This window comes from Micromonas commoda, chromosome 2, assembly GCF_000090985.2.
Source record: "Micromonas commoda chromosome 2, complete sequence".
In the NCBI taxonomy this organism is placed as follows: domain Eukaryota; kingdom Viridiplantae; phylum Chlorophyta; class Mamiellophyceae; order Mamiellales; family Mamiellaceae; genus Micromonas; species Micromonas commoda.
The window spans coordinates 570,960-584,634 of NC_013039.1; the positions used below are offsets into that span (position 1 = coordinate 570,960).

Consider the following 13,675-nt stretch of genomic DNA (forward strand, 5'->3'; position numbering starts at 1 on the left):
CCTCCCTCACGAACGTCCGACCTGAGCGCGCGCGCGCTGCAGGTCGTATCGATCGTGTGCATGAGCATCGGGAAATACCTGCGCCGCGCCGCGGAGGTTGGCGAATGCGGCGCGCGCGCGCTGCGTCGCGGGGTCACCTGCCTCCTCCCGCGTTCACGGGAGACGGGACGGGCTGGTCCGAGACTGAGAGCTCCGACGGCGTGCGTGTGGCGCGGCTCCCGCGGGGAGGAAGACGACGACAAAGACGCGCCGATCGACTTCAGCACGGACGCGTGGCGATCCCCGATGTATCGCGACCCTCTCGAAGACCTCACTCCGACGCAGCGTCTCGGCATCCGCAGCGTGGAGTCGCGGCACCACACCGAGGTGACCTTCCGCAACGAGACGAAAGGAAAGGCCCGGCTCTTCTGGCTGAACTACTGGGGCGAGGAGATCCGGTACAAGACCCTGGCGCCCGGTCAGATGCACACGCAGCAGACGTTCGAGACCCACCCGTGGACGTTCGCGACTCTTTCCGACGACGAGGACGACGAGGATGCCGAGGGAGAGACGCGGCGGCGGCGGCTCGTGACCGACTGCGGCGCCGCCGTGTTCTGGCCGACGAGGAGCGAGGAGGAGATCGCCGCGGACGACGTCGACGGCGGGCGCGTCGCGCTTCGACGGCGCCGCGAGCGTTTGAGGGCGGAAGGGGTCCAGCCGGATCCCGGCAGGGTGTGCGCGATTCGCGAGCCGGCGTCGACGCGATGGACCCGCGAAGCTCACGCGACGAAATTTCCCCTTTTTTTCAGGCTCGCCTGCAGGGAGCTCGTGCTCTCGCACGCGCGACTCCGCGACGCGGACCGGACGGCGGTGGCTGCTCCCGAGCGGCGGGTCCCGAGCGGCGATGAAGACGCTCGCGACGCGAAGGGACTTCGCGGCGACGGCGTCGGTCGGGGCGGGTCGGTGGAGCTCGGGCCCGCCGGGCCGGAGGACGAGGACGACCCCGGCGGTGACGACGCGGGCGGCGAGCCGGCGACGACCCTCGGCGACCTTCCCGCGGACGTCGTCGCGTACATCATCGAGTTGGCCGCTCCGATTGTTCCCGCGTACGAGGACGTTCGAATTTCCTCGGCGACGCTGGAGGGAACGGCGTCGCGGGGGCCCGGGCCGGTGTTTGGCTGATGAGTCGCGCGAGTTTCTGACCGAGCTCTTTGTTTTCTGCCACTGTGTTTCGTGCCCACGTCATTGCCTTGGGCAGTGCTCAAAGCCGAAGAGCAGGTTATCCATTCCATCGTTTGAGTATATTTGATGTTCGGCCTCGTGCATGTACTCTTATCGATCTTTTCCATGGATAACCTGCTCTTCTGACACCGATGACGTGGATGCGAGTGACAAACAAAGAGCTCTTGGAAACTTTCGCCACGGGTGTTGTACAACGAAACGCACAAACTACGTCACCGCGTCGCTCGACTCGCCAATCAGAACGGGGCTGTGAAAGGATCGTCCGGGTCGAAATCGCCATCCTCCTCGCCCCTCCCCTCGCCCTCACCCTCTTCTTCCTCGTCGTCGTGCGGCAAGTTCTCCCTGTTATCGTACCTCCAGAACCCGGTGTGATCGCAGAGAATCTCGATGACCGTCCCCGCGCAGCCGCACCGCTGCAGGTCCTCGAGGGTGATCCTCCCGGCTTCCGCGGGTTTGACCATGTCGAAGATCTCGTCCTGAACGTCCAGCATGTTCAGGTCGTAGTTGTCCGGGTCCGACGTCCAGGTCTCGTGGATGGACTTGAGAAACGTCCAGATCTCCGCGTTTGTCAGCGCGCCCGTCCTGTTCACGTCGAGGACGCGGAAGAAATACGCCAGGCTGGCGGGATGTTCCTTATCGCTCCACGCGAGCACAAAGTCCAGGAAGGCGTGAAAGTCCATCTCCGACTCCATCGCCTTCCTTCGCTTCTCCATCGACTTGGCCACAAACGGGTCCACGTTTGTCGCAATCGGCTTCAGCCTGTCAGCGCGTACCCGCCTGGCACCCGCCAACCCCTTCAACGAGTGCTCCTCGAACAGCCTGTCCACGAATAAGTCCGTCAGCCCTTGAGCGGTGCACCCCAAGGCTGCGTTCCGCGGGTCAACCGTGTACTTCTTGAGCTCCGCCTTTGACAGAGTCCCGTTCATGTCCAGGTCCAGATCCAGGTAGGACTTGTACACCCTCTGCGCGGACGCGAGCGAGAACCAGTTCTTCGCCAGGCTCGGGTCGTCCTCTCTCGCGGCGTGCAGCTCGTTAAATTCGGAGAGCGCGTCGCTGGCGAGCAACGCGCTTATGCGAGCCTTACCCCGTCGCCGAGGGTCGTTGAAGAACATGAACCTTCGAGTGGCGATGCGCCTGTACTGGTTGGCGAATCCCATCGGGAGCGACTGCAGCGCGGTCATCGTCGTCACCGATCTTCCGACGAAAGCCTCCAGATCGTCCTCCGTGAGCCACCCGTCCGCGTCCGAGTCGTGGCACCCGAGGTTAATCCGCGACTGCGTGAGCGCGACGTGTCGAACCACAAACTCCATGAACGTTCTCCCGTTGATCCGACCGTGCGCGTCGCGGGCGAACCGCGCGAACGTCTTCGCGGTGAAGTAGTGCGCCACGCGTCCCGCGCCGTCGCCACCGGGGTTGGCGGCATCCAGCGCCGCCGCGAAATCGTCTCGGACGACGCGCAGTTCCTCGTACGATATCCTCGACTCGGCTTCGTTCGTCGCGGCTTCGGACGGGGACGTGGGTGCGTGCTCCGCGGGTCTGCGCGCGATGACGTCCGTGATGCGGCCCCACAGGTCCTCCAACTCGTCGTCTTCGAGGAGGCCGCGCTCCTTGTACTGGAGCGCGACGCGGTGCGCGGTGGCTCTGAGCTCCGACGCGAGGAAGCCGACGTTAATCTTCTTCGGGCGGAAGAAGGTCGGGATGAGCGATGCGGACGCCGGCTCGGCCGCTGACGCGGAGGCAGACGACGCCGCGCGGGCCGCTAAGAGCGCGTCGGTCTCCCTCTGAACCTCCTCCTCCAGCTCGCGCGGGCTCATGCGCGGCGCCTCGCGCGGCTGTGCGCCGACTCCGGATCTGCCACCCCGAGCCGTTGACGGCCTTCCCGTCGGGGCATCCGCCGGGAGGAACGCGTCGACCAGGTGCGCCGCCCACGGCGCGGCGTTCAGCGCCTCCGACGACAGGTGCACCTTCGTTGGCATCGCCGCCGGACGTTCCGCTCGAACGCCGCGAAGTTTGGGTTCGCGACGGCGGCGGCGACGAGTGCCAAGACGCGGAACGTTCGTTGTTTCCCCTCTCCCAAGAAAACGCCCGCGAGTTTTTATATGGGCGTAAATGACTCGTCGTTTGGGGTTTCGTACAGGCTAATTGGCCGAAACCTGGGCACACGGCGAACAGTCTGAACTTTGGCGAATTGAGGAGTCACGGCGTCTGTTGAAGGTGTTACAAGACCGGCTGAAATCTCGCCGGCCGAACCTGCGCCGCGACAGCTTGGGGCGCACGCGAGCTTCGCCGACTGCCCATCGAGGAAGCTCACACAATCGAGCCGTCCGGGCGGTCATGGAGAAGAAAACGCATAAGGGCGACAAGCCCGACCCCGAGTCGTTAACGAACAGCCCCGGGCGGCCAAAGAAACCACTGAGTACCGGGAAGTACCTGAAGGATGACCCGGGCTGGCTGGGCCCGTTCAACTCCATGGTGTGGCAGTTCCCCAACAGCATGTTGTACATCACGCTCGTGGTCGGCCTGTGCGTCTACTACACGCTGAGGCAGAAAGGATACAGCACGTCGCCGTTCATCGGCGCGGCAGTCGTCGAGGTGCTGCTGAGCACGGACAACATCTGCCTGTTCCACCAGATCTTCGAGCACTTCAGGGTGCCCCGCGAGATCAGGCCCGGCCTCCTGTTCATCGGAACCCCGTTCATGGTGCTCATCCGCGGTCTGCTGTTCTTCGCACTCAAGGGCATCTATGATTACCTCAAGCCCCTGATGCTGGTGCTCGGAGCCTTCTGCATGTGGCAGGGCGCGTATGTCTTTTACCAGACAATCATCGGCGAGGAGGAGGACGACGACGACCCCAGCAACTCCACGATCGTGAAGTGGGCCAAGGGATGCCTCGGGGGGCGGATGGTGGACAAATACCACGGCTCCGCGATCTGGGTCTACGTCGAGGGGATCCTTCGGATCACGCCGATGCTCCTGGTCATCGTCGTCATCGAGCTGACGGATGTCGCGTTTTGCATCGACGGGGTGTCCACGATCTTCATGGTGGACCACGTGCACGTGTCCACGCTCTTCCTCGGTGATATCGTGGCGGCGTGCCTCGTCAGGGCGCTGTACCCGCAGCTCGCGGGCACCGTCGAGCTGTTCCCCGACCTCAACTACTCGGTGGCGTGCGTGCTCGTGCTCGTGGGCGTTGACATGTGCTCTGGCGTCTTTGGGCACGATTTCCCCCCAGGGTTCCTCGCGCTCGCGATGGCGGTGCTCTTCACCCTGGGCATGGCGTCGTCGGTGATGCGCGGCGTGTGCAGGAAGGAAGAGGCTGCCGCGGCGGAGGAGACCAAGGCGCTCCTGGGCGACAGCAAATACGGCGCCACAAAGTAATTCGCGTCCCGTCGCAAGTGTACTACCCTCAACTCGGGGGGGCGGGCGCACTCGCTCCCCCGGCTGCTACAAATTCAGCAGCCTCAACCTTTACAACGCGTTGACTGACTTGTGTACAGCCTGAACTACTTTTACGTATCATATTAGGTGCTCTAGTAGCTAGCTACAAGCGTAGTTTTCTCTGGACTGTTTGTGTCTTCACCACCAGTTTCCGTCGTGCGGCTTGGTCTCCTCCATGAACACCTTCGCGAAGAGCATCGCGTTGCCCGACCCGTCGCCGCCGTCGTAGAACAGCCGCATCGACGGGCTCAGCTTACCAAACTTCCTCAGCTCGGCCAGTCGTTCAAGCCGCCGCGTCACGTCGCACTCAGCGGTGAGCAGCGACGGCTCCCTCTGAACCGCAGCGCCGACGTTAACCTCCGGAAACTCCGCCTTGAGCGCCGCCATCTCCGCGGCGATCTCCCCCGTGTGCCTGAGCAGTATCCCCGGTTGCCCCTCCACGATCTTGGCGACGTCCCCGACGCCCACGAGCGCCCAACGCAGGGACACGAACCGCGACACGATCGTCCGAATCGGCAGCTGGATCACAGCCGGCGATTTCCACATCATCTGCGCGACGTCCACGCCCGGGAAGACGGTCTGCAGGCGGTCCAGCCGGTGGCCGAGCACGTCGGGGTTGCGGTAGAGGCTCCGGCCGGCAACCTCCGACGCGAGCGTGGCGCCCATTCCCACCAGGCGCTCCCTGTACGCCCGTTCCCGGACTCCTCGAGAGCGCCAGAACTCGTCCAACCTCGCCTCCTCCGAGTCGGGAGGGTACTCCGAAGCCGCGCATACGTCGCCCTGTTGCTGGACGAGCCTCGTGAAATTGCGTCCACCGCCGCCGAACCACTCCGACGCATCGACGTCGTCGCCGTCCACGAGGTTGTCGAGCATCGCGAGGTCGTCGTCCGCCTTCCTCTCCGCCTTCCTCTCGAGCTTGGGCATGTTCTTGAAAATCTGGGACGTCGCGGCGACCGCGCCGAGCTTGATGCGCGGGTCCTCGTCCTCGTCGTCGGGGGTTTGGGCGTCGGCGACCTCACCGGGGGATCGAGACGCGCGGCGAAGGACTCTCGCGAGACGCCCGGGGCGAGACGTGGACGCCCCGCGGCCGCTCTCGGCGCGGGTCGGACGCGCCACCGACGCCCGCGTTCCAGTCAGCATCCCTATCGTCCCGATTGTGCCGTCCGAGGTGCCGAGCGAGCCGAGGTGTCGGGGCACGAGCGCGATCCTGCCTACTCTGGCGACTCACGGAGACATCCCTCGATGCCTCTGTTCGTTGTTTGGTCCGACCTCCGCGCGTGGGTCTTCCCCGCGCGCGTTTCGACTGGCGCGCGAAGACCCGTCCGAGTCATCGAAACGCGCAGCTCGGGCAGTCGGAGCCGTGGAGTCCAGTCCGTTCCCAGACTGGCTGATGACACCTCGGATGGTTCACGCGACGGGAACTATACTGACAATCTACGCCTCGCTATACCCGCGCCACACCGCCCTGAACTCCTCCCTATAGCTACTGAGCCTCGCCTTGAGGTTGGGACTCCTCAGGGACGCGTGGGCCAGGGTACCCACGGCGAACATCCCGAGCGCCCAGAGCACCGTGCTCACCGCTCTGGAGCTCCTCAGCATGAAAAACGACAGCACGCACAGAAACGCCACCACGTGCAAGCGCTGAAACCCGCAGATGTGCACCACCTTCGACTTGCTGTACGGACGACTAGGCGCCCTGTTGGAGATGGGAGATGGACGGGAGTCAGCGCGGCGGGTGCGACGCGAATGGGCGGGACGCGCGAGTCGGGGTTGACGTCGAAGACGGGGGAAAAGCCGGGGTAAAAAGTTTTCGTCTCGGGTACTCACGCCGCCACGTTCGCGTTCCTGCGCATCCACGCCGCCGTCGGCGGGTGGTACTTCCGCACCGTCCTCGTGATCTTCTCGCTCATCGACTGCGCGAAGCTGTCGTTGGCGCACAGCAGCGACAGGCAAGACATCGCGCACGCAAACAGCGCAAACGGATTGCGGAAAAACGCAACGACAAAGCTGAGGACGAGGAGCGCGAAGTAGTTGGCGCGGTAGTAGTAGATGTTGCACTTCAGCCTGGACGTGAGCTTGCCCTGCGACTTCGGTGGGGTGAATCTGGCGAAGAACTCCGTCAAGGGGCGCGGACGCATGTTCCAGTCCACCTGCGAGGGAGTCGAAGCGGTGGGGAATCGTCGTTCAGTTTCGGGGCTTTGGGTTGGATTCTTCTCTGCATCCAGGTGGCGTGGTCGGGACCATCCAACGGATTCGCAACGCGGGAATCGACACAAGAGGACACGCACCTCACGCAGCGCGTCCATGAGCTCCCCCGGGGTGACATTAGCCCAGTCCATTTCGGGCGTCTCCCCTCAGCGAATTCCCTCTCCTACACGAGGGTGCCCTTCCAGCACCGTTTCGACCTCCGGGCCGAGATCTGGCGAGAACGGAGGTGTATACGCTCCTTCGTCTAGCACGTTCGACGTGAGCGACTCGCGTCGATGCCGGTGACGTGTCTGCACAGAGTCCAGGCGATGAAGCCTGCTCTCGTCAGAGTGGCGAGCCTGCGAGAGTGGCGACGCGACGCGTAATTTCGGGCTAACACCCAACGGGCAAAAAATTCCGTCGCGGGTGAATTTCCTGGTGAGATTCACTCGGGTGGTTCTACGTGCCTACGCTGATATGCTACGTCAATCTATGATGGATCTCCGACCTCGTGGAGCTGGACCGCGTCCACCCGTGCTCTCGCCGTCAACGCTCGAAGCTCCGACTCAACCTCCGCGACCCGTGCGCACAGCTGTACGCACCGCGTAAACGCCGCCTCCGCCGACCGCATCTCCGGGCTGGGCAAACCGCCGAACCAGTGTATGGGCTTTCGCGGACCGAGCTTGCGCCGAATGGCGTCGATGTCTATGGGCGGCGGTGATGCGTCGTCGTCTTTTCCGTCGTCGCGGTCCGCCTCCCGCGGGACCTCCGCGAGCTGGTCCCTAAGTCCCAACGCCTCCATCCTCTCCAGGAACTTTTCGGTGTTGGTCTTCACCTTCGGTCGACGCCTCAGACCGTCGTCGTCCGCCTTGCCGCTCCTCGCCGCGGGTTTGGGCTCGGGTTCGGGCTCGGGCTCGGGTTCGAAGGGCGTCTCGACCACGTTAAACGTGTACGACGTGGACCGGGGCGCCGAGACGCCGGATGGACCGTCGATCGAGCGAGGTGTCGCGCTTATCTTCGTCGTGGCCCGCATCGTGTTCAGGTCGTACTGCGTCTCGGACACCGCGTGTGGCCCGCGAGCGTACCTCTGCCTGGAGAACGCGAAGGTGCCCTCGCGGATCGTATCTCCAAGCGCGAGCTTGAGCCGGACCGCCTCCTCGGTCAGCTCGAGCACGCGCACGAGGTCGCTCTCCTCGCGCGCCTTGTCCGCCCCCATCTGCCTTTCGCGCGCGCCAGTCTGGCGAGATTGCCGAGACGAAGCGCGTGCCGGCGAATATTCCCGAAAGCGACCTTCCGCTTTTCTTCCAGAGGTCGCGCGTGCGGGCGGCGGGAGGAGGACGACGACCGGGGCGAATGGAGCACGTTCGATCGGGATTGCGGCTGGTATCGCACGCCGCGGTCGGCGTCGGCGCCGGCTCGCTCGCGGCGGTATCCACGGTGCTCCCGTCCACGGGCGGCGCCATCGACCTCATCGCGGTCAAGCAGAGGGACGGCAGCCTCAAGTGCTCGCCCTTCTACGTCAGGTTCGGGAAGTACCAAGGGCTGATCCGCGGGCGGGAGAAGGTGGTGACGGTGACGGTGAACGGCGTGCTGATGGATTTCACCATGAGGCTGGGCAGGAGCGGCGAGGCGTTCTTCGTGGTCTACGACCCGGACAACCCCGAGGCTGGGCTGACGGCGAACGGGTCCGAGTCGGAAGGGGAGAGCGACGACGACGAGCCCGAGGTGACCGGCGCCGCGTCGGTGGGCACGGATCCCGCGGCTCGCGCGGAGCCGGGATCTCGCTCGTCGGAGGGTTCAGACGAGGAGACGACGCACCCGTACCTCCGATCGCAGGCGTCCGTGCGACGCCGCCTCGGCATGGCCGCCGACGGAGGCGACGGGACCGAGGCGAGATCCCGCATCTCGGAAGAAGACGACGAGGACGGAGACGGCGGCGCCCAGGTGGCGACGCTGGACGACCTCAAGCACCTCGCCGAGGCCCGCGGCACGCCGAACCAGACCCTCGACGAGCTCAGGGAGGTCGCCAGCGCGCTCGAGGCGGAGGAGCGATTGAACGGGTCGGCGTCGCCCGAGAGCCGAGACCCGAGGACAAGTCAGTCGTCCGGGACGAGTCAATCGATCGGAGGTCTTCTGCCGGAGAGACCCAAGCTCCCGAGCCTCGGATCGTCCCCGGCGAAGGATAACGGTTGGGGCTGGCTCGGGTGGCGCGGGAACAAGAACGTCGCGGGGGCGGCACAGCCGGCCGCGGTGACTGGCGGGTCAGTCTCTGCGGCGAATGCGACGATGCCCTCGACGTCCGTCGCGGATCCGTCCACGCCGCGTTCGGTGGCGTCCTCCGCGTCCACCGTCAGCGAGGCGGCGCCGTTCGGCCGCGTGACGTCCAGGCCCGACCTCTTGGCCGCCGGGGCGAGCGGCGGGACCAAGATTGCGGTTCCCCCGTACGACCGGGGGTACCTGTCCGAGGCGGAGGCGGAGGTGGCGCTGACCGGTCAACTCCCGGAGCGGACGAGGTCGGGAAGGAGGCCCATGGGGAGGAGCGAGCCCCCCGTGACGACGACGAAGCTTAACCTCAACGACGACAACCCTAAACCCACGACGACGACGACGACGACGACGACGACGACGACCGCGACGGTGTCGATCGCGTCGTCGCCCGCGCCCTGCGCTGACGGCGGTAAGGTCATCGCCAGGAGAACGTCGGAGGGCTCCGTCAGCGGCGGGGGCGGCGGTGCGGCGACGTCGCGAGACGCCGCTATCGAGGGCTCCGTTGCTGGACCGTCGTCGTCGTCCGGCGAGGAGAGGGAGAAGGGGTTGATCAACACGACGGGTCAATTGATGGCCTCGCTCGTTCTCGAGGATGTCGTCCCCCCCCCCGCGCACGTGGTCCTTCCCCGGCTGGAGCTGTCCTTGTGCGGCGGCGACCTGGCCGAGTTTGACGAACACGCGGTGGAGCCCGCGCTGTTCGCCGCGGACCCGGAGGGTATCACGTCCCACCCGAAGCTCGCGGTCAGGCCGTGGAGGCCGCCCGGGATGGAGACCGCGCCCGCGCTCCCGTGGGCGGCGGCGATGCCCCACCTCTTGGGGCACGTGGCGTTCGGCACCCCGCTGCCGACGAGCTACCTCCCGAGCCTACCCCCGGGCGCGGGTGGGGCGTGGCCCGCGACGCCCGCGAGAACATCTCCCGAGGATGCGGCGGCGACGAGGGCGCCGCGAACGCCGAGGGTGAGCGGGAGCAGGGCCAACGGGTCCCCGGTCCCGAGGCGACCCAAGCGCAAGTTCCGCAAGAGCGTGACGCTGGACCCTGACAAGGTGGCGCAGCTCGGGTTGAAACCGGGGAAAAACGTAATCGCGTTTTCGTTCAGCAGTCGGGTGTGGGGCCGGCAGGAGGTCCAGGCGCACGCGTACCTGTGGGATTGGAACGCCAAGATCGTGGTGTCAGACGTGGACGGCACGATCACGAAGAGCGACCTGCGCGGACACGTCGCCGCGATGGTGGGCAAGGATTGGAACCACGAGGGTGTCGCGCAGTTGTACAACAACATTCGCGACAACGGCTATCAGCTCATGTTCCTGTCGTCCAGGGCGATATCGCACTCGAAGGGCACGCGCAGGTACCTCGAGAAGCTCACGCAGGACGGGGAGACGCTGACGCAGGGCCCGGTGATGCTCGCGCCAGATCCGCTGTCCACGGCGCTGTACCGAGAGGTGGTGGTCCGCAGGCCGCAGGAGTTCAAGATGCGGTGCCTGAGGACCATACGAGAGCTGTTTCCCGCCGACTGGAACCCGTTCTACGCGGGGTTCGGTAACAGGGAGACGGACACGGTTTCCTACGCGCACGTCGGCGTTCCCGCCGGCAGGAACTTCACCATCAACCCCAAATCGGAGGTTTACGCCGCCACGACGAGGCACACGAAGACGTACTCGCTGGCGGGTATCAACGAGCTGTGCGACGAGATGTTCCCGCCGGTGGCGAGGCACAGGCGGACCAGGTCCGGCGCGGCGGATTTGACGCACTGCGACGCGTTCGCGGATTCGAACTACTGGGGCAAAGGGTTCATGAACATCGACGACAGCGAGTTGCCCTGATTTTTTGCTCCGACAACCTTTTCTTGACGAGTAGACATAGCTTTAACGACGAGCGCCACGCGCACGTGCACACCGGCATCGTCGATACGCGCGCGAGTGAGAGCCATGGGATCATTACTGCCCGGCTGGGATCAGGTCCCCAGCTCGCCCCCTCCCGCCGAGTTTAAATGGTCCGTGGACCGCACCGGCAAACGAAGGTCCTTCGACGAAGCTGAGGCGCAAAGGGAGCCTCGCGACGAGCCCGATGAGGGGCGCCGCGCGAAGTCCGAGGAGCTGGACCGGTCGAGGTCGGCGGAGATAAAGCGCAGGTCCTGGGATTGGTGGGCACACACGCCCTCATCGTGCCTGAACGACCCCTTGCGACCCGAACCCCCCGCTGACGAGGACGAAGCAAAAGGGAAAGCCAAGCGCAAGACCTCGTACACGCCTCAGCACATGGTGCCCCACGACCTGCACGTCGAGGAGCCCGCCGTGGGGTGGACGTTCAAGCCCGCGGGCCACGACGGATTCGAGCATCCGAGAAGAGAGAATAGCGGTGGATGAGAGGGAAGAAAGGAGGGACGAACACGATAGCACACCCCCCAGCAACGACCAAAACTTGACGCTCTCCAACTCCCTCTCGTCTGGTCGTCACCTCATTTCGCGCCACTGAAGAGCCCCTGCACCAAAACAGTTTACTTTAGGGCAGACCCAAGCGCGCGACCATGGCCGAGATCCGCAATCGCTCCAACGGTGCGACCCGCGATCTTGACGCCGCGCGGGCAGCTTACGATGTCGGCGACATCGACGCCTCCAGGGCCGCGCACGAGGCCAAGATTCACGGCGACGAGCATCACGCCGGGTGAGTTTTTTCACGCGCATCTCAGATCCGCGGATATGTTTTGGCTAACCCGCCCCCTTCCCCCGAACTCTCGCAGGGATGCCGGCAAGTACGTCAAGAGCCTGGTGTTTGGCGGTCTCGATGGCATCATCACCACGTTCGCGGTCGTCGCCGCGTCCGTGGGCGGCAGCCTGAGCAGCGACGTCATCCTGCTCATGGGCTTCGCCAACCTCATCGCGGACGGCCTCTCGATGGGCTTCGGGGACTACCTCTCGTCGCAGGCGGAGGTCGACTACACGAAGGCGGAGCACAGGCGGGAGAAGTGGGAGCTGGAGAATTATCCCGAGGGTGAGAAGCGCGAGATGGTGGAGCTGTACATGAAGAGGGGCATGACGGAGGAGGACGCCGTGTCCGTCATCGACGTGATGGCCAAGTACAAGAATTTCTTCCTCGACGTCATGATGGTCGAGGAGCTCGGGCTGATGCCCCCGGACGAGGACGACTCGCCTTGGAAGAACGGTGTGGTGACGTTCGCGTCGTTCGTCTTCTTCGGTTTCATCCCCCTGCTGTCGTATGTCCTTTCCAGCGCGACGGGCGCGAGCGACTCTGTCAACTTTGTCGTCGCGTGTATCCTGACGGGTGTCACGATGTTCCTGCTGGGCGCGGCCAAGGCGAAGTTCACCAACCAGAGCATGCTTCGGTCGGCGCTGCTGATGTTGCTCAACGGAGGGATGGCGGCGGTGGCGGCGTACCTGGTGTCGTGGGGCATCGCCAGCGCCATGGGTGGCGTGAAGGAGACTGCGTGACCGAGGAGGATTCTTTTGTAAAATCGATACGCGTCGCTTCGTCGGATCATCTCCGCCGCCGCCGTCTAAGGCTCGGGACTGAATCGTCCCGACACGTACGCGTACTCGGGCCTCTCGTACCGCGGGATCCTCGTCGGCGACCGGAGGTACGCGTCGATCGTCGGGATGCCCGCCACGCGATTCGCGAACTCGCCGCATCGAGGAAGGCGGAACCGCTCGGCGAAATCCGGCGTCGCGTCCTCCTCGCCGAGGTCGAACAAGGCGTCGAACAGCGCAAAGTCGACGTAGGTCGGTGCGTCGCCGACCAGATACGGCGTCCCGTTCGTCGCCAAGACTTCCTCGAAGACGCGTAGGGCCTGGAGCGAGCGTTTGGCGACGCTCAGCGCGTTGACCCGGTGCGTGTCTTGAAACCTTCCGCAGTTCTCGACGTCCTCCGCGCTCGCGTCCTTCAACGCGATCGCGCTGTACAGCTCACCGGCGTGCGTGAGCCCGTTGTTCCTGATCGTGTGCCAGTACTGCGAGAACAGCTCGTCCACCCTGGCCTTCTGGAACGAGTCGGAGCCGCCGAGGTTCAGTTTATCGGCCAGGTACCGAGTCATCGCGGTCTCGTGCGTAAGATCGGTTCCGGCGCCGTCCACGTCGACCAGGGCCGGGGTCTTACCGAAGTTCATCGTGGGTTTGACCTCACCCCATCGTTCGTACCCGACAACCTCGAACGCGTACGGCACGTTCGCGTACGCCAGCATCAACCTGATGACCTCCGCCCTGTTCCTCATCGGCATGTACGACAACCAGTACTCGCAGTCGTCCACGCATTGGGCGCCGTTGCACAGGAGCACCCCCCGCATGTTGGTGTTCCACAGCGTCCCGTGCTCGTAGAGATCCGCCCTGAGCGTATCGGGACTCAGCACGGGGAGGTCCACGTTTCGCTTCGAACCGACGCGGGTTCTGCGACGCGCATCTTCGTGGGCGTGGGACACCGTCGCCCGACGGGGACGGGTTACCTTGGCCCAGCTCCCGCTAGATGGCGTCCGCGCGCGATCGGATTCGCCGCGCGCGTGTGTCCTACTCGATGTCGACGTTGCCAGATGCGTCGCGCACCGCATGGCTCTGT

General features: G+C 65.0%; 9 protein-coding genes across 9 annotated transcripts; 4 read left to right on the forward strand and 5 right to left on the reverse strand.

Moving 5' to 3' along the window:
- Positions 1-1,524: 1,524 nt before the first annotated feature.
- On the reverse strand, positions 1,525-2,921 carry MICPUN_68436 (predicted protein; the record flags this gene model as incomplete). The annotated part of the gene is made up of 3 exons (XM_002499956.1): positions 1,525-1,920; positions 2,023-2,702; positions 2,772-2,921. Coding segments are annotated over 3 exons (1,226 nt in total), but the record flags the coding sequence as incomplete, so codon positions are not given.
- Positions 2,922-3,498: 577 nt separating this feature from the next.
- On the forward strand, positions 3,499-4,753 carry MICPUN_107778 (predicted protein). The gene has a single exon (XM_002499469.1). The coding sequence runs from the start codon at positions 3,556-3,558 to the stop codon at positions 4,597-4,599; it is 1,044 nt and encodes a 347-aa protein (XP_002499515.1). The 5' UTR covers positions 3,499-3,555; the 3' UTR covers positions 4,600-4,753.
- Positions 4,754-4,797: 44 nt separating this feature from the next.
- MICPUN_56272 (predicted protein) lies at positions 4,798-5,799 on the reverse strand (the record flags this gene model as incomplete). Its single annotated transcript, XM_002499957.1, has 1 exon — positions 4,798-5,799. The coding sequence occupies one exon, from the start codon at positions 5,797-5,799 to the stop codon at positions 4,798-4,800; it is 1,002 nt and encodes a 333-aa protein (XP_002500003.1).
- Positions 5,800-6,062: 263 nt separating this feature from the next.
- MICPUN_104760 (hypothetical protein) lies at positions 6,063-7,195 on the reverse strand. Its single transcript, XM_002499958.1, has 3 exons — positions 6,948-7,195; positions 6,487-6,809; positions 6,063-6,355 (listed from the first exon to the last, which is right to left on the reverse strand). The coding sequence occupies exons 1-3, from the start codon at positions 6,996-6,998 to the stop codon at positions 6,094-6,096; spliced, it is 636 nt and encodes a 211-aa protein (XP_002500004.1). The 5' UTR covers positions 6,999-7,195; the 3' UTR covers positions 6,063-6,093.
- Positions 7,196-7,232: 37 nt separating this feature from the next.
- On the reverse strand, positions 7,233-8,072 carry MICPUN_104759 (uncharacterized protein). The gene has a single exon (XM_002499959.1). The coding sequence runs from the start codon at positions 8,060-8,062 to the stop codon at positions 7,337-7,339; it is 726 nt and encodes a 241-aa protein (XP_002500005.1). The 5' UTR covers positions 8,063-8,072; the 3' UTR covers positions 7,233-7,336.
- A 1,843-nt stretch (positions 8,073-9,915) lies between these two features.
- Positions 9,916-10,935, forward strand: MICPUN_78669 (lipin protein family; the record flags this gene model as incomplete). The annotated part of the gene is made up of 1 exon (XM_002499470.1): positions 9,916-10,935. One exon carries the CDS (start codon positions 9,916-9,918, stop codon positions 10,933-10,935), a length of 1,020 nt encoding a protein of 339 aa, XP_002499516.1.
- A 105-nt stretch (positions 10,936-11,040) lies between these two features.
- On the forward strand, positions 11,041-11,478 carry MICPUN_56268 (predicted protein; the record flags this gene model as incomplete). Its single annotated transcript, XM_002499471.1, has 1 exon — positions 11,041-11,478. The coding sequence occupies one exon, from the start codon at positions 11,041-11,043 to the stop codon at positions 11,476-11,478; it is 438 nt and encodes a 145-aa protein (XP_002499517.1).
- Positions 11,479-11,639: 161 nt separating this feature from the next.
- On the forward strand, positions 11,640-12,561 carry MICPUN_78705 (vacuolar iron family transporter; the record flags this gene model as incomplete). The annotated part of the gene is made up of 2 exons (XM_002499472.1): positions 11,640-11,776; positions 11,853-12,561. The coding sequence occupies 2 exons, from the start codon at positions 11,640-11,642 to the stop codon at positions 12,559-12,561; spliced, it is 846 nt and encodes a 281-aa protein (XP_002499518.1).
- Positions 12,562-12,626: 65 nt separating this feature from the next.
- MICPUN_56266 (predicted protein) lies at positions 12,627-13,667 on the reverse strand (the record flags this gene model as incomplete). The annotated part of the gene is made up of 1 exon (XM_002499960.1): positions 12,627-13,667. The coding sequence occupies one exon, from the start codon at positions 13,665-13,667 to the stop codon at positions 12,627-12,629; it is 1,041 nt and encodes a 346-aa protein (XP_002500006.1).
- Positions 13,668-13,675: the final 8 nt, after the last annotated feature.

Coding starts and splice junctions, on each gene's coding strand:
- MICPUN_107778 (XM_002499469.1), top strand. CDS start 3,556: ATGGAGAAGAAAACGCATAAGGGCGACAAGCCCGACCCCGAGTCGTTA.
- MICPUN_104760 (XM_002499958.1), bottom strand. CDS start 6,998: ATGGACTGGGCTAATGTCACCCCGGGGGAGCTCATGGACGCGCTGCGT. Junction 6,810..6,947: donor TCATGGACGCGCTGCGTGAG/GTGCGTGTCCTC, acceptor ACTCCCTCGCAG/GTGGACTGGAACATGCGTCC. Junction 6,356..6,486: donor AGGAACGCGAACGTGGCGGC/GTGAGTACCCGA, acceptor CATCTCCAACAG/GGCGCCTAGTCGTCCGTACA.
- MICPUN_104759 (XM_002499959.1), bottom strand. CDS start 8,062: ATGGGGGCGGACAAGGCGCGCGAGGAGAGCGACCTCGTGCGCGTGCTC.